The sequence below is a fragment of the Mastomys coucha genome, chromosome X (genome assembly GCF_008632895.1).
Source record: "Mastomys coucha isolate ucsf_1 chromosome X, UCSF_Mcou_1, whole genome shotgun sequence".
Classification (NCBI taxonomy): Eukaryota; Metazoa; Chordata; class Mammalia; order Rodentia; family Muridae; genus Mastomys; species Mastomys coucha.
This window is the reverse complement of record NC_045030.1, coordinates 73,920,300-73,939,174: the sequence shown is the minus strand read 5'-3', so window position 1 is coordinate 73,939,174 and position 18,875 is coordinate 73,920,300. Positions and strand designations below refer to the sequence as shown.

The 18,875-nt window shown below is 43.0% G+C and overlaps 2 protein-coding genes across 3 annotated transcripts in view; both read right to left on the bottom strand.

Moving 5' to 3' along the window:
• Cnga2 (cyclic nucleotide gated channel subunit alpha 2) overlaps positions 1 to 10,101 on the bottom strand; it is a 16,544-nt gene extending 6,443 nt beyond the window's left edge. The window contains exons 1-2 of the mRNA XM_031363606.1: positions 9,748 to 10,101; positions 276 to 411 (exon numbers count right to left, since the gene is read on the bottom strand). Coding sequence (XP_031219466.1) covers positions 276 to 388 — 113 coding nt within the window. The 5' untranslated portion in view covers positions 389 to 411; positions 9,748 to 10,101. The remainder of the gene's footprint in view (positions 1 to 275; positions 412 to 9,747) is intronic.
• A 2,808-nt stretch (positions 10,102 to 12,909) lies between these two features.
• Fate1 (fetal and adult testis expressed 1) lies at positions 12,910 to 16,025 on the bottom strand. Of its 2 annotated transcripts, none has more exons than XM_031363659.1 (5): positions 15,840 to 16,025; positions 15,189 to 15,316; positions 14,198 to 14,304; positions 13,842 to 13,917; positions 12,910 to 13,477 (listed from the first exon to the last, which is right to left on the bottom strand). In XM_031363659.1, exons 1-5 carry the CDS (start codon positions 15,904 to 15,906, stop codon positions 13,346 to 13,348), a joined length of 510 nt encoding a protein of 169 aa, XP_031219519.1. In that variant the 5' UTR covers positions 15,907 to 16,025; the 3' UTR covers positions 12,910 to 13,345. The 2 variants fall into 2 exon arrangements, with proteins under 2 accessions (XP_031219519.1, XP_031219526.1); XM_031363666.1 differs by having other exon boundaries at positions 13,368 to 13,477; positions 13,846 to 13,917.
• Positions 16,026 to 18,875: the final 2,850 nt, after the last annotated feature.

The window sequence follows — 18,875 nt, the reverse complement described above, 5'->3', positions numbered from 1 at the left end:
CCAAGGAGGTAGTATAGACTGTGGGTTATTGATGGAATCACCCAATATGAGCTGAGAATACAGCTCAGGAGTAGAGTGATTTCCTATTATATACAAGACCCTGAGGTTCCACCTTAGGTCTGGCAAATGAAAGAGAAAAAGAGAGTGAGCGGGATAGGAAGTGGGAAGAAGGGAAAGAGGAAGGAAGGAAAGAGAAAGAAAGAAACAAAGAGAGAAAGAAACAAAGAAAGAATAAAAGAAGGAAAACAAAACTCAACCAACTTCCGTGGACTCACCTGCTACCTGCCCTATGGTCATCTTTGCCATTGGCCTTGATAGAAGGAGGAGGATGATGGTTATGGTTATTAGCTGGAGAGCTCTTCACACCATTGGATTTTTCGGTCATCATCCATGTACATCCAGGGCTCTCACCTGACAAAGCAATAACCAGTGGACTCTAGTACCCATAGAGAGCAGGGGAGCTAGATGTGGACAGAGTAAGAATAGAATAGAACCAGACCACTGACCTTAGTAGTTCACATGTCAAAGAATTCACTAAGGTACAATAAAGAACTATATTATATAGTTTAGCACAGTTTAGATTTTAAATGCCACATCAGAGTAAGTAAGTATAATCATTTTCTTGGCCCTTACAGCCTGAAGCAATGCTGAGTTCCATAGTTTCATATTGGTATAGCAATCATTATTCAGGGGGTTATGAAGTTTGGTCAAACATGAGAAAGTGACTATCCACAGAATAGAAGGCATGTCCACAAAAGAGACTAAGAAAAAGAAGCTGAGGATAGAGTCAGCCACAAGTAAGAAAGAAGGTTATGTACTACAATGTCTCTCATCACAGTCAGGAAGAATGGGGTCAGAGGGCCTCAGAGTAGATTTTCTGTTCTGAGGTTGATCTATAGGTTGTCCACTAGATGTGGACAGATATGGTCAACATGATCCCAGATTTCTCATGGCTTCTACTTACCTACCTCTGACTCCACATTGCTGCTGTAAATTCTTAGACCCTAGAGAGTTGACTAAGTCAAGACTCCCAAGATGACATCTGAGAATGGGCAGGGGAAGGCTTACCTTCATACTTGGATAATGAAGAAAATACCAGGGAAGGTGGAATATCCTTCACAGTACAGGAGCCTACATATAGGATACCAACATTGTCATCATAGAGCCAAAGCGCCACTTAGAAATCAGGATGTGAGTGGGCGGTCTCATCCCTCAACTGAGGGGCATGCCTAACCTCTGGATATGGTCTCTACAGGTTTTCCCTCCACTTTGTTGTATATTTCAGCTAGTATCATCCCTATTGCCCGGAATTGCTCCTATCTAAAGGAAACACATGGACAAAGAGTGAAGCAGAGACTGAAGGAAAAGCCATCCAGAGACTGCCCCACCTAGGGATCCATCCCATATGCAGACACCAAACCCAGATACTATTGCTGATGCCAAGAAGCACTTGCTGACAGGAATCTGATATAGCTGTCCCCTGAGAGGCTCTGCCAGAGCCTGACCAATACAGAGGCAGATGCTTGTGGCCAGCCACTGGACTGAGCGTGGGGTCCTCAATGGAGGAGGTTAGGGGAAGGACTAAAGGAGCTGAAGGGAATTAAAACCCCATACAGAGAACAATATCAATTAACTGGACCACCCATAGCCCCCAGGGACTAAACCACCAACCAAAGAGTATATATGGAGAGATCAATGGCTCCAGCCTTATATATAGCAAAGGATGGCCTTATCTGACATCAATGGGAGGGGAGGCCCTTGGTCCTGTGGAGGCTTGATGTCCCAGCATAGGGGAATGGTAGGATGGTGAGACAGGAATGGGGGGTGAGCACCCTCATAGAAGCGGGGGGTAGGGATGGAATAAGGGGATTGTGGAGGGAGAAGCTAGGAAGGGGAAAACATTTGAAATGTAAATAAATAAAATAACCAATAAAAAAGAAATCAGGATGCATAGAACAACCTTTGTGCTGGCCTGGCCTGACTTAATACAACCTCCATTTTTCCCTGAAGATCTTCCTCTTGTTACCCAGGAGATCTTGTGAGGACATCCATCCCCACAGGATGCACTATAAGTTATACCTCAACCCCAGCACTTGCCCTCAACTCTGACCTCTTTCCAGCCTCTTTCACTTCTTCCAGCATCTGAAGCTGTCACCATGGTGACGGCAGTTATGTCAAGCAGCCTCAGAGATGCTTTCCTGGTGCTCTCTGTGGGACTATGGCATCAGGATGCTAATGAGGATACCTAAGGGAAAGAAACCAGCATCCACACGTACTTGCTTGGACCCTGGAGGCAGCAGACCATGGAGACAAAAACGTTCCAGGCAATGGAAACAAATCCAGGGCCACTCAGACTGATCAATTTCAGGGCTGGTTATGTTGAAGTACAAGCTTGCAGATCAGAGGACACTATAACACATTTTCCCTCTCTATGCTTTTGACATTAAAAATTATTCCTCCCCTGTTTCTCTTTACAGCTTCTCTACCAGAAACAGGCCCTCCTCTATTTTTCTGACTCCCTCATGACATCACCCAACCACACATGCCCTTTCATCAGAACTGTCTGTTTAGAGGAACCATAACAGCCAGCTAAACATTGTCTCAGCTCACACAGTTAGCCAGATCATTGTTCTAAATGGCACACTCTGCAAAAAACATCATCTACTCCCAAGGCATTTGTTACCAACAGGTCTCTAATCACCTTTCATACCCATAGCTTTAGTTGCCTGCTAACCAGTTCCTCGGAGAGATATCTCATCCACAAAGCCCATATAACCAAAACCACATTTCCCACATATGCCAATAAATTAGCCACTTTTTCAGTTTGCCAGTATCCTAATGGGGCTTTCTTTCTGCCAAGTCACTCAAGTCAGAAACCTGGATTTCACCATAATTATTTGCTTCCTTGATGACATCCAAGCAGCATCTCTCAAGAGTTAATGCCTCCTCTTTCAAAGTAACAAGCATCTGTCCATAATCTGCCAATGCTGCCTTCACCATGACTCCCTAAGCCTGTTGCAATAAGCTCTTACAGGTCTTACAGGTCAACTCCCTGGGGTCTGGCATAGACACTGTCAAAGTTTGCCTGACAAGAGAGTTACTACTCTTGTACAAATCCATTCTTATATCATGAATGGACAAGAATGGAGAATAGAGGCAGAGATCAAAACGGCTACAGCTATGCAAATATTCCAAGTAGCTGACCAAGAGGAAAACAAGGATGTACTGACAGAAGGCTTGAAAAACCATGAAAACAGTTCCCAGTCCAATACCCAGTAGACTTCACAGAGAGTCCATGCTTCTGGCCCCTAAGATGAGAGATAGAAGGAAAGCTAAGGAAAACGAAAGGTCCTTTGTGGGGGTCCAATCAGAAGAGCATCAAGGAATTGTGTTTCAGGAGGTGGTGAGTGGGGGGTAAGGGACAAGAGATAGAACTGTGACTGTACTTGCAAGTCTGCAATCTTGGCAGAGAAAGGACAGAAACACAGTGAGAATGGAAAAAGGGTGTAGGATTGAGAAAGGTTCTCTTCATGCTGCTATTGTTAAAATTTACTTTTGTGTTGCCATTTTTGTTGATTTTTTTTTACATCAAGGAGTTAACAAAACAAGCTTAGCAGTTTTGAGAAAAAATTCAGTAGAAAATTGATTTTTGTGCTTGAGACCAATTCCACTGGAAGTAGAGCCCATGACAGTGGATGTCTTAGGTGGGATCAGGTGCCAGAAGAAATGAGATTAAATTTAGCAAGTGCATCAGGAAGGGCTACCAAAGGACAGCAAAGAAATAAAGTCCTGGCTGACTTAGGCGGAAGTGGGGTGTAGTGAGAAGCAATTCACTTCTGCAGACTCCAGCATTGTAAGTGAAGAGGGAAAGGACTCCACCTCCAGAGGTGCCAGGTTGCCTTGGCTACAAACTTTGGAGGAGGCAAGATTTGCAATAGAGATTAATAAAAGAATTCCAAGGACTTTAAAGACAAAATGAAGCTTGGCAAGAAAGACAACAGGCCACATAGTTGTTGCAGGGAAAATAGCTGGACAGGAGATTTTAGGTGAAAAGTGGGATCCCCAAGAAAAGTGCTTTCTAAACCTAGAATAAGGTATGTTATTGCCATTTAATTTTTGTTTTCAATCATGAAGTCCTTCTGGGCCTCTTCTCATCTACTAGTTTGCTAGCTGACTCACCAAGATTATATAGACAACCAACCTGGCACAAGAAATTTCTTGAATTTTGGCTGTATTTCCAGAGTTTCTTCAGAGTGTGTATAGTGATGTGAAAACCAGAAATACAGAGTTCAAATCCATTGTAAACCAAGGCTAGATGTTCTGATTCATAGCTCACTAAAATACAAACTGCTGTTCAATTTTCTTATTCACTTATTTATCACACACAAATCACCCACTTGGAGACAATCCCTGAGCTGGATGCTAAAGCGAGAGATGGTAGTCTAATAGAGTCTACAGGAACATTTGGGTTGATCCCTTATGAACTAAGGAGACAACAAAGGAACACAGTCCATCTTGAAAATCATTCTCTGTTCATGTTCTATTTCTATTTCTGAATAAAAGATCAGTAATTATTCCCTCTCCCCTTTGAATAATAAGCTCTCCTTGCTTTGTTCTCCTCTTCCTTTCCTACCCTCTGTTTCTCCTGTTCTTTGAAGAGTTTCTCCTGTCTTCTCAACACTAAAGCTTCAGGTGTTGTGAGGTGGCTTTTAACATATCTGAATGGCAACGACTTGAAACCTCTAATACCAGCTCAGTCTCTTTTCTGAACTTCAGTTAGATGGAAAAGGTACCTCAGGATTAATATGTCTAGAATCAAGCTCTTGATCTTTCCCTCCAAACACTATCTTCTCAAACAAACCTGCATCTCAGAAAAGGTAAAACCATTCTTCTAGTAACATTGGTCCAAACCATTTGTGTTTTGACCATTCCTTTTTACATTTGTCCCACTACACATTCAAAGCATACAGGCTCCACATTCTAAGCATCACCAGCTCACTATCTCTATCTTGATTAATTAAATCCAAGCTATCAACTTTTCTTAGTGCTTGGCATTGTAGATACTAAATGAATGAGCTTTAGGTAGTTGGTTAATTATACCTTCCTTCTTCACTTTCTCTCTCTCACTTATTCACTTTATGATTTTTTTTTTACATTAGGTGGATTACTTTAAAAGAATATATAGCATTTGTCTTGGGTAAAATTGAATAACAGAACTTGAGTATACCCTCCAGAATGCAATAACCATACTTAAAAAAAGAAAAGATATGAAACAACATTTTGCACGACTTTAAACATCAGGCAACAAATAGCAGTAATTCTTAGGAGGAAGGAAACAAATAAAACAAGCCTTGTAATCAACACTCATTTTCCCTGTGATCTTTGTAGGCCATATCATAGAGGGAGAAATGAAAGTAGACCTTAATGGATTTCCCTGGGTTGATGGTAGAGCAGACGTCAAAGAGACCATAATAGCTAGGGTTTGCAGAGCAACATGTTGGAAGAGAAGACAGACAGACAGACAGACAGACAGACAGACAGACAGACAGACAGACACAGAGAAACACATATAGAGAGACCTATACAGAGAGACATAGAGAGAAGATTGTAAATTAGCTGAATGTGTAATAGAGTCCCAGCTTAGTACATGTGCTATTCTCCTAACATGTCTCAATCTTCAGATGGGGAGTGATGCCATCTGTCAGATTGGAAAACCTAATTGCTTGTGGACTCTTGGTTAGAATACCCAGAATACCCAAAAGATCCTTGATCAGCAGTAAGGAATGTGTAGTCCCTACCACTGAGTAATGTGATACTATTGAAAACTCTTAAAAATAAAACCCAAATGCATTATATTTTTCCCAAGCAACTAAAATGCATTTTTATAAAAAGCCCCAAAATGTTATAAAAATAAACAAAAGAGTCAGGGACACACCTGCTCCCACTGTTAGAAATCCCAGAAAAAAACCAAGCTAACACCTATAGCATTTAGGCAGGGGACCTGATGAAGACTCATGCACGTCCTGGGCTTTCTGCTTCAGCCTTTGTAAGCTGAAGTGAGCTCTGCTTAGTTGATTTGTAGAGCCATGTTCTCCATGTTTCTCTGAATCCTACAATCTTCCCTCTCCCTCTTCAACGGAGTTTCTCCAATTCTGAGGGGAGGGACCTGATGGAGACCACCAATTTAGACTCTCTCCACATACTGTCTGGCTATGGATCTCTGTACCTGCTCCCATCTGCTGTCAGAGAAAGCCCCTTTGATGATGAGTAGATGAGGCATCAATCAATGAGAATAGCAGAATATTATTAAGAATAATTTCATTGATTATTTTTGCTTTATCAAGTTGATATGGTGGAGTTGCTTTGTCTTATTGTATCTTGTTTCATCCTAAATATCTCTTGGAGGCCTGCTCTTTTCTGAAGAGGAAGCAGAGTGGTAGTGGATCTGAGGGAGAAGGGAATTGGAGGGGAAATTGTGTGAGAGATGCACTACATCAGAGAAGGATCTATTTCCAATATGTGTGTGCAAATGTATATATACATATATATTCCAACACTCAATAGGGTAAAAATTCACAATGTATTATATTCTCTTTCAAATGACAACATATGTCAATAATTTCTCATTACAAGGAGTAAACAAGTTGATAATTGGAATAAGAACTGGTGAATTAACAGACAACACATTGAAAGTTATTGCAATTGTATTACCTGTATTTAAAAAGTTTATTTTAATATGGAATATATGTTTAAAAGTACTTGTCATACTCCTAGAGATTTAAAATACAAATTATGGAATAAAAAAGCACCACAATGGAATTTCAATGCTCATGGGTGATTAGATCTAGGGCCCTACTGACAGAAATATGATAATGCTTTGCAGGAAAGGTCTAGCACGGACGGCAGTTGAATATAAACCATGCAGTTTCTCCCATATTCTTTAAGCAGTTTTAAAGTAAATTATTTTATTTTATTTCATTTTATGTATATGGTTATTTTGCCTGAATGTATGTATATGCACCATGCTGGGCATGCCTGGTGACCACAAAGGTCAGAAGAGAGTGTTGCAACCCCGGAAACTGCAATTACAGATGGTTGTGAAACACTATGTAGGTTCTGGGTATTGAAGCAGGATCATCTACAAGAGCAACACGTGCTCTTAGTTGCTAAGCCATCTCTCCCCCTCCCTTCCACATTCTTTAAACTGTTTTAGATCTTTATAATAAGCTATGCCAATGCTATAAGAATCCAAGAAAAGAGCAAATCAGTATTAGTAAACTATGGGGCAAGTTCAGTGGCCTGCTGTAGGTGTCCATAAAGTTCTCAGAGGGTAAGAAGTTAAAGAGACAATTTGAAAATTGGTCTCCAAGGTTTTCTTCAAACTTGATGAAGCTATAAATGTACAGATAGAAGCTCAATGGCATGTGTGTGTACGTGCGAGCATACACACACACTCACACACATCATGAAGAAAACTATACCTAGGCAAGGTATAATTAAATTGTCCAAATTCATTGATAATGGGAAAATTTTAAAAGATAATTTGTGAAATAAGGTATATTAAACACTGAGTGACAAGCATAAAAAAACAACAGCATGAATGTCCAACACAAGCGTCTCTGCTAAACTTCAGGCTTCCCTTCCAACTTTCGATAAACAATTTTTCTCTGGATGACTGTAGGGAGATATAATCCATCTTGTCCAAGTAACAGTGAATTTGGTCACACCCCTCTGATAGGCAGACATTTATGAGTAGCCAGGACTTCAAGATTTTTAACTGCCAGTCTTCAGGATGGCTCGACATGCAATCTTCTCTATAAAAAGATGGCCAATCTCTTCCTCTATATCTCCAAGTCCAATATTGACAATCTCACTAGACTGATGTTATACTACCCACTGCACAGATTCACAGCTAGACAATCTGGCTCTGAAAGCACATTCACTTTACAAAGGGTAGCAGGCTCTTAAGGTTAACTTTTGAGGGTGGAGCTGAAGTTGCTGCCACCCAGGAGGAACAGTTGTCTGGGGCTAACTGTGAGGGTAGCCAGGAGAGCTGAGGCTAGGAGGAGGGTAAGTGAGGTATTCATTATGTGGGCCCACTGGGCAGATGAAAGCTGGTGATGTTGAGCCCACCTTCATTTTCATTAGCTGTTCTGAAGCCAGCTCAAGACAATCCCTCTATGAAATTGACACTGCCTGACTGTTTACCCTCAGTACATAGGCCCCCAATCCAGAAACTTACCCATTATCTTTTATACCTCCTGCTAAACTCCTAGATCTTGCTTGTTCTACTGCTGAAATCTCTCTCCACTTCCCCATCCATCCTGACTACTTGCTATCTCAAGCTTTATCTGCACCTTTGGCATAGACTTTGGCTCCTTGTTTTCTACATTTCTGCATTCAGATCCCAAAATTTTGCTTTTCTCCACCTTCTCTGAAAGGTGAGTTGGTATGTGCACACCTGGGCCCAACTATCACCCTCACTTTGAAAGCCATGCAGAAAAAGAAGCCTAAAAAGAAGCCTTTAAAATTGGGGACATTTCTGTTCCATTTACCCTATTTCATTTAAACTTGTTTCAGTTACAATCACACAATAGAAACCTGATATATAGTAGATTAATGAATGACTCAGTGAATGGGTTAAAGAATGACTGAATGAATTCACTAAACTTGATCTGCACTTTTCTAATTCCACATCTTGTCTCATGCCTACTTTGCCTCACATCTATATTACAAACTTAATATCTCCTAATCAGGACCTAAGATGTACTTGTTTTTGATCTATCACTGTCGAACCTCTACTTGAAGTTACAGGTATGTGCCACAAAAACTCCCTAAAGGAGACATCCACTAACAAGTAGAAAGGGTCAATCAGGGGAGAACAGAGTCTGGGGTCCTGTTGACAGGAAGTCTAGGAATAAAAGTATTCTAACACTAGAAAACTCTTATTGCTTCAGTCTAATGTGGATGGGACCTACACATCCTTTCCTGGACTCAGGTAGAAGGTCAAAACAAAGATACTGAGCCTGCAGCAGCCTTCGGAGTCTGTTCCTGCCCTAGGCCTATGGCTTGACTCAAGAAACTTCCCTTAATCAGAAGGTCCAGTAGATGCATCGTCCAACTGGCAGAGAGTCTTGTCCCCAATATGGGGAGCCTGGGACATGTGCTTTAATCTAAGGATTTATTGGACAGGCCTGAGTGACCCTCCAAGAGCCAAAGTAAAGGCTGAAATCCCAGCAGTATTAGTGCATCATGTGACCATTCCCCTTACCATGGCACAGACAGCAACAGAGCTTCAAGCTGTACATTCCCCATGCTCTAATGCTTGGAAGCCCAGAAATGCTATAGGCTAGAAAGACAGAGGAGAAATGTATTGTAGGAAGGTGTATAGGCTCCACACTTTCCTGCAAAATCCATGCCTAGCAAAGCGTTCTATCATCCTCTTCATCATCTTCCAGTTATATAACAAAGTTTAGGTGTCTCGGGGAAAGTCTGGTGTGACTTCTGCCACCACCCTCCTAGGGAACCAAATATTTCACCTGACTGCTTTGATAGGGTTCAAAAATTTCCTGGAGTAGCCAGTTACCTCTGCCCTGCTGTGGAGCCATACACAGAAGAGCCCTTGTCAATCACAGCTTTAAGGTCTGCAGGTTTTATCTTCATGAGTTCCAGCCCTAACTTCCAGAGAAGCCCCCAGTCCATGGTCACAGGAAAGTTGCACATATACCCTTCCCCCACTTTGCTCACCAGTCAGATGGTTTCAGAGTCCTGGGGCCAAAGTCAACATCTGTTGTTCTCTCCACACCAGGTCCAATCAAATAGAAGGTCTTGGGAGCTCATGAGCGCTGAAACCTGTAGAGATTTCCTGCTTCTTCGGTTGCCCAACCAGGGAAGGTTCTCTGAGACCTCAACAAACATCAGCAGTCTCCCAATCAGAGATTTATCCTATGTTGTCTGATACCAGACCAGAAAGCCAACAGAGGACCAATGGAGCACACAACCACAGCTAAGTGATCTTGAGAGCCTAGTACAGGGTGCCCCTGGCCCCTGAAGAAGCTGTCTTCAATGTAGTCTGTGCACACCCATGGCTATCAACAACTGAGGACTAGATACTAGGCTGCCTGTCTGTGGAAGCTGCTTGTCTGGCCCCTCCCAAGCTCCCTGAGGGACTCTACCGTACACAGAGCAGGTACAAAGCTTTCTATCTGGAGATTGAACACTGCAAGCTCATGGCCACCAAACCACTGCCTTAAACTGCTGACAGCATTCCAGGCAGCCCACCTTATTAGAGCCTTGAAAATCAGGGAGAAATCTGGGAGAGAAAAGAAACCAGCCAAAGAGGGGAAAGTCAATTGAGTTAGACTCTCACAAGGGCCAGGATTTAGGAATTGAAAGGGAGCAAGTAAACTTTTGGCTCCTTTTCAAGAGATCAGGATTCTAAGCTGTTCCTAGGTGTACTAGGTCCCCACCCTACACCTTCCACTCCCCACAACCCACTCTTTTCTCCCCCTCCTTCCCCCAGCTGCTAAGAGGCTGCGAACCAAATTTTGCAATAGAGAGTTTCAGCTTTTGCCCAGGGCTGGCTGTGACTGGGAATCAGACTAGTGAGGAGGGCCCTGCTGGGAGCCTTCAGTTTCCACACCTGTGCAGGTGGTTTTTGGAGGACTAGACTCTTCCCAAGTGGGTGACCATGAAATCTCTAACTGATGTCCTGAGATTAAAGCCTAATGCAAACATAGACACACATAAAATCTGCATGGAACAGCATGGAGAGTTTGCAGGACACACTTTAAGCCATGTAGAAGGGCTTGGCAGTAGGAGTTCAGGGCTGTATTATCTAATGTTTACCTTTATTCAGGAGACTGTATTCATATATGTCATGTACAATTGAATATTTTGAAAATGTAACATGGATGGCACATAGTGAAGTGTACAACAGAACAGTGGTAGTTAGAACGAACGTTCTTCAGTGGAGGCTTTTGCATAGAAAGTGCTCCTTAAAGATCAAGTGTATAACCTATAACCTGGGACAAAATTGTTTTCTGGGGACACTAATGGGCCTTCTACCAGCACTTTCCATCTGCTGGGTATCAGTGATGCAGAAGGCAGTGAAAACTAGGCCCTACACCCTCACAAGCTACTAGGCAGTATGATGCTGCTATGTTCCTCTAATCCCAGGCCTAGGTAGTATGGAAGACTTTTATGGGGATTAGCAGCATGCTGTAGAAGAGTCCACCCTCCCCCCCGTTGCGAAGTGTAAATGAGTTTCTACCCACATGTACATACACTGGACACACTACTTTTCCTTGGAGAAAGTCAGTTTGGGGTAAAGGAGAATATAATCAGGGGACAAATGATCCAGATGGATTGTTAGCCTAAGGGATAAGCAAGGCATTCTGTCAAAAGTCATCTTGTCCCTATGGCTCTTAAGGAAACCTTCACAGTGGCTCAGTGCTAAGCTCTCAGGCTGTCACAGAAGCCAACCAGGAAAGCTTTGGCTGCAGTCGAGGTCTGATCTAGGAGACCTCCTAGGTGGGAGTTAGAAGAAACCTTCTCCTAGTCCTGTCAGAAGCAACCAAGCATTCATACTGCAGGGCAGACAGAAGGGCAGTCAGAGCACATGCAAGAACTCCACCTTAGGTCACCTAGCTCAGAAGGTGTTCCTCCAGGGGTCACCAGGCTGTTTGTTTGCAACTCAGCTAAATTGCTCCCAAGAGGGAGTCTTTGTTTCACAACATATTTTCAACCAGACTTTTTCTGCAAACATGTCTTGTCTACGCAGGCACAGGAGCACCCAGGTCCCAAAGGGCAGAGTTTTCCCAGCCTGGTTACACCCCTGCCTTCCTTGGAGTTTCCCTATGGAGCTCAGCTGGGACATGATTAAAAAGGGACCTTTAGGGTAGACATGTGTGGGAAGACCTCTAGGTATCAAGTTCATAAGCCCATCTCTCCCTTGGTATGGCGTTCTGCACCACTGAAGGCAGTGGGGGCATTATGGTAATGGCAGGGAGTGCCACATGCTGCCCTTGTGTGATCTCTTCAGCTACCTGTTTCTCTTAAACATCCTCTCTCTGCATTGTGGATCCTAGCTCCTATACTCAGTTCTCTCCATATTTGGTAACAGAATCCTCCTTTAGATAGAGAAGTATTGATAGACATGGCTGTATGGGGAAATTCCACTTAGCTGCAAAGGTGATATAAAAGTTCTAGGTTCCCACAACCAGAAAGATTTGTCTTGGTTACTTTTGAGCCTTTATGAGCTAAGCATTCCTGGAAACAACTCACAGGAATACAGAACTAGATTCTGATAGTGTACATGCTAACTCCAAGCTAGTTGACAATGAACCTTAAAGCTCTCAAATGTTTGTCAAGTACTTGGTCCCAGTAAAGGAGTAGCAGCCAGGCAAGCCTTCCCAATGGCTAGACTATCTGAGAGGTGATGTCTAGGGCTATAGTTGCAAAGGTACTTGTAACATCTAGAACTCTTTCAAGACCTCATTCCTCAGACACTCAATAGGAAGCAGGGCACTCTGTAGCCTAGGACTCAAGAGAACCTAGCCTAGACACACAACTTTCTCTGTATTGCTAGAAAACCCCAGAGACATGTTTTTCCTCTCAGAAACTTATTTTTTTACCGGAAAATGGAAAGATTTCTGGTCCTTTTCATAGCATTTTTCTCTGATATGCTTTACAATCAATCATTGACAGGACAACAATTGGAAGGACTGTGTGAAACCTTGCCTGGCATAGAGACAATGAGTGTGCGGAATGGTAGGCAGTGATGGACACCAGGAACCTTGGGGCAATAGCAGCAACCCAGTCCTATGTTGGGACCAGAGGACTAGCCCCTCATGCACCTTCCTAGCCCTGCCAAAAATGAGTTTTATATGAAGAATTCCTGATATCAGGTTTTGCTGCAGTCATGAAACATTTATTGAAAAGCTTGAGTGCTGTGGAAGCAAACAAGGGAGGGATACAAAGCCAAACCCTACTCACAGAAGATGGAAGAGAAGAAATTCTGGGTGACAGAAGCAGGTAGTAATACCTAATGCTGTTGTTTCTGTCAGGGCTGGTACCATCCTCCTATCCATTCAGTGGACTTACGTGCCAACCCAGACACACCTGTGTAATGCTACCCAGTGATTACCTAGCTGTCCAGCAGCTAAAATCTCACAACAGCATGGCTCATCTCCAAGCAGAAATCCAGAGCAGAAGTGTAAAATAAATCAACTGCTACCTGAGAGCTGCTGGGAGATAGAAAGTGGTAGGCAAGGGTATATCCCTGGAAGCAAAGGAAAGAGGGAGGAGGGGATAGCTCCATCAGAGTTTTGATGCCTGTGAAATTTCACTGACGCATCCAAAGCCACAGGTTGGCTATGCAGACCAACACCAATAGAGTAAAGAGCACAGCCTCTTTATGGCGCCAAGTGGCATCATGGTCCTCAAGGATACGCAGCCGCCCAGAAATCACTTGCATCTGTGGAAGGACCAAACAGAAATCACTCATATGGGAATGCAATAAGGCAATGCATAAGGGTAGGGGAGGAATATGACCATAAAACAAAATAAAATTTGTTGCCTTTGTTCTGCCTTCTACCTCCTTTTCTCTTCCCCAGTTCCTGTCCAGCAAGTCCATAAAAGAAGAACATCAAGGGTTCAATAAGGAGTTACCCAAGCCATGAGGCCCAAGAAGCAGAGAAGAGCCTGACCTCACCTCATTTGTTACAGAATATAATTATGAAAAAGGCTGTGAAAATTCAGGGGGTGGCTTTGTTCACAGCTGCCAAGGCACTATGATGCTTCCTTCTACCTGCAGGTAGAGATGTACAGCCGATACTTACGTGCCTTCTCATGACTTCCATCTCCAGGCCATTGAGCTCTTCCAGGCCAATCTCTGCCATTATATCTGTCTCCAAACTGTTGAAAGAAAATGATATAAGGGTCAGAGGTGCTGGTAGTCATAGGCAAATTGTAGAGCAATCAGGCAAGCCTGGAAGCTTTTTGAATAAATACCCTTTCCCTTCTGTAGTAAAGAAGTGCGAGGGTCTGCCAGAGCATACAAATATCCTAAATGGCCAAGAGACAATAGTGCCCCAATACTTCAGGTAACTGCTTCTTGACCTGGATGCTCACCAGTCCCTATGACCCTTCCCCCTGTTTGTTCAGGCAGCCAGGAACAAGGCAATTCATTCCTTACCACTCATAAGGTAATCTCCCTGCTGGGAAGTTACCAGGAAACTCCTGGAGATGGGCATCACCATGGCTCTGTTCTCTTGGCACCCAGGGCATCTGCACCTGATGTCCCTACAGGAAAAAAAAAAAAAGAAACATCATTTCAAGTCACCTGCTCAGCCTCCACATTGTTCCAGAATCAACAGTGCACCCCACAGGAGTTCCAAGATGTCATATCATCTTCCTACGCATCCACACTATGCCTATTGGTAGCTTCTAACCCTGCATGCTGTGGTAAAGGTAGCACAGTGACTGATTTCTTCTCTGTCATCTGGCAGGACTTTTATGCACAGCCATCCTTTTTAAGACCTGGCTACCTACTGAAGAAGAATATAAACCCTCAACTTATTTTAAGTAATTTAAAAGAAAACACCATTTCACACCATGGAGATTTATAAAGAATTGTATAATCATCCCTCGGAATTCATGGGACTGTTTCTAGACCCTGGCCCTATAGTTACCCAAATCAACAGATTCTCAGGCCCCTTATGAAAAATATCATATCATAGTACAAGCATATCTTCTTATATAATTGAAGTAATTTCTACGTTAGTTATAATGTCTAATTAAATGTAAATGCTATCTTGTACTATATTATGTAGAGAACTATGGCAAGAAAAAGCCCTGTACATGGTTTTTACAGATATGATTGCCCACCCCCACCCCAAGATATTGTCCACCAGTGATTGGTTAACTCAATGGATGCAAGACCTATGAATGCAGAAAGCCAACTATAGATGTATTCTCCAGTCAACATGTTTGTTGGTGTGCATATTTCCAGTATTGAAGCCCTAGCATTACACAGGACAGCCCTGACCTTTCAATAGACTATTCTGTTCTCATCTGCTTTCTTAGTATACAGAAGCTTATCAACTTACACCTGTATCTACCACGGGCAGACAGGAACCCCAAAAGTAAGTACTCCCCACCCTAACCTAGCTACAATATGTCAATACCGCTTGCTTGGGGTGTGGTCCGGTCATATTCCAAAATGACTGGCCTGAACCAGATCCAGTGAGCTTTTGCTCTGCCCTTGGACGTCTTTGGATTCCTCCCAAAAACCGGGATCCATAGTCTGTCACTTCTAGAAAGAAGAACAAAGACTTCTGTGAATACTGTTAAACATTGTACCTGGACAATGTTTGGACAGTTGATACTGGAGACTGCAGGAAGAATGCCCAAAGATTTAGAAATCATTCCGTACTCACTCACTTCTCACCCCAGCCTATCTACTCATTTGTTTAACAATTCATTATGTATTTACTGAAGACCTGACACTGGGCCTAAGATTCTATAGAGTGATCATTGATCAACAGATGAAATCTCAAACATCAACCATCTCTGTAAAAGGGAGAGTGGGAAATACAAATAAGAAAACAATTTATCAGTGTAAATTCAGATAAGCAAATGATCCATGGATGATTAAAAGCCCAAATCGGCTAATACAGCAGGAGAAAGGCAGGAATCAACACTAAGCATCCTAAAAAAGACAAACAACCTTCCAGACTAAGTGAAGAGCATACACAACAGCTGTGGGATGTTGTAGAAGAAGCACAAGTAGATCTACATATTAACTATAGCCAAGGAGCCTTTTAGGGGATTCTCACCTGGCACCACAAGCTGTTCTTGGGTTTGTTCAATGTTTCCAGTCCCCAGATCTTCAGAAGTAGACATTTCTAACTCTTTTTTGACACCAGAGGAACTTCTTGCTATCACCACCAAGTATTCATTTATAACTGTGCTCAGGGTGGAAGGCACAGACAAGACACTAGGAAGTGCTCCTCTTCCAGGGGTAGAAATGGGAGGGACTTATACTGGCAGAAGAGGGTGGAGCCAGGTCTCCCACACTTTGCTCAGGCCTTGGATTGGCACCTTGTGATCCCACTGTATCTTATATTTTTGGTTGTGAGCCTAGCCTTTAACGGCTGAGCCATCTCTCCAGCCCATCCCACTGTATCTTGTTGGTGGAGCTTGTGGCCTTCTTTTCTGCTGCTATGTAAGCAACTTAGGAAAAGAGATAGAGTTCCTGTGGGAACTTGTTGCCTATGGGAACTGCCATGATTCACCACCCCTTGATTTTGCTACTCATGGGTAGGTTGGTCCCATTCTCCATCATGGTCTAGGAAGAGACAGGGGCTGGAATAGGGCCCAAGCATCCATAAGTGCCGAAATCAGTGTCAGGTCCCAGGCTTATCATGGTTCCCACAGGCCCAGCACTGCCTAATAATCTAGGGTACAACACTGTATCAGAGGAGATTCTCTGTACAGAACATCCTGCCTCCTCCAATGCAGTCACCAGGCAAAGCAAATGGCCTTCTCTGATCTTAATCCTGGGCAGGTTGCCAACAGGAGGGGTAAGAGAGACATGCTTGGCTTGTGTACACTGATGTAAATTTCAGCCCTGCCTCAGTTTTCCTACTAATTAGACCAACTGAATGTGTCAAATTAGTCAGGTCTTGATCCCCAGCAAGTCTACCAGACACTCAGCTCTCAATATTTCTGTAAAGGTATGTTGTAATTGTGATTATTATTCCTAGTGGACTTTAAATGGAGTGCCACTCAGTCAGGTGCTAGTACTCAAGCAATCTGCTGAAAGAATCCAGTGCAAACATTAAGGCTTCCAGGAGGAAGACAAAACTCTGCCTGAGTTCCCACCAGTCACCTTCCCCTAAGTTCCAGGAGCCAATTGTTTAAATAAATTCCTATATACTTACAAATCTGCACGTACATCCTGTCTGCTATGTTCCTCTGTAGTGCCTTAGGCTGATATCATTACTAATGGTCAAACCCTGGCTCTTAAGTCCCAGAGCCACTGAAGGAAGAAGAGGTTATGTGTCAAAGGAATCAACCACAGCTGGGCCCAGCTAGAAAGAGGAAGAGCAAAGACAAAAGGAGGGGGAGAAAGAAAAGAAGGAAGGAAGAGGAGGAAATAAGATTAATAGAGAGAATGTGGCTTGGCAACCCCTATCCCCACTAGCTCACTTGCTCAGCTCAAAAATAATATAGGTGGGTCATGATGGCCTTCAGTAAAACCCAGGAGCTCTAGAAGCTGAGCTTACATTTTGTGCAATCACAGTTGCCAGATTTAGCAAATAAAACTACCCTAACCAATAAATTTGAACTTTAAATAAGAAAAAGTCAGTAACACCAGTATTGTGCTCCATGCAACATTTGGAATCTACTAAAATTATTCATGTTAATTCAGGATCCAAGTGCAAATTGATATCCTATATTGGTATTTTATTTGACAACCAGGTCCTACCCTTGCTCCTCAAGATCTCAGTATTGGTTAAACAATGCTATTGTTTGTCCCCAGTCTGTCTGATAGACAATGGAGCTAACAGTTTTTTCTCCCTACATGGTGGCTAGATCGACAGAAGAGCTCAGAAGTCAGCTGCACTGACTGCACATGAGCCTGAGCTAAGCTTCCTTGTCCTGGCTCCTTATCTCTGGCTGTCAACTCCACTTGACCCACTGGAGCTTCCTGGGAACAGAGACTGTGGTCTGTGTGAATTTGGAGTCACTGCCCCCTGGTGGCATAGCAACCCAATACCTGAATCAAAGCATTGGATGCCAAAAATGGCTGGGAGATAAGACACAATCCTCTGCATGACTTGTCCCTGGGAATGGGAAGGAAGAGACAGGAGCACTTTTTGCTTAGTGGTGAATCTCTTAAGTGTATGAAGCAGTGTATAAAGACTTCACTCAAATGAAATCACTTACCTGAGGAGTGTGCTATTAGTCAACTTATTTTGTAAGAGAACAGTAGGCTCTGAGTTCCACAGCTGTGTCAGAACAAAAGTATCAATTTTTTTCGAGACAGGGTTTCTCTCTGTAGCCTTGGCTGTCCTGGAACTCACTCTGTAGACCAGGCTGGCCTCGAACTCAGAAATCCACCTGCCTCTGCCTCCCAAGTGCTGGGATTAAAGACGTGCGCCACCACCGTTATCAACTCAGCCCACTACCTCTTTCTCCTCACCTGTGAACACTCTGAGCATCCAGAGCTGTTTGCTTCTACAAAGCAGTGAGACTGGGTGTTACACGGCATTCTTCTTCACAGGCATGCAGTCATACGACAGGAAGTGACACTGTGGAGTTCAAAGGCATGTGTATTAATGACTTTGATTTGTACTGGCCAATACTATCAGTGTGCATCCAAGGAGGCTGCACAAAGTAGGACCCACCAAGGGAAATAAAAATGCCTTTTTTGTTTAATTTTACAGCAGATTGAACAAAAGATATTATGGGACTTTTTAAACAGGCATCATTTTTATGGGTGAAAATTATATCTATCTCATTGTTGCTTTAATTTATAATGCTTTAATTATGAATAAACCTGAGCCATTTTCATTTGTTTATTGATCTGCATTTCTTCCCTATGAACTATTTGCTGGAGGGCTTGAATCTTTATTAAAATACAAGCTATGTTATTACCACAAAGGGACCCATGGGGTGAAAGCATGCTCTCCCTTCAAGGCAAGCTTCTTCACAGGAAACATATCATCTTTTTCCTTAAGGTGTTACTCTGCTGGGATCAAACACATCCAGTTAATTGCATGCAAGTTTCAGGCTGAACCCTGAAAGGTATTCAGCTCCTACGAAAGAGAAGATATCTAACCACACAAGCCTCTCTCTCTCTCTCT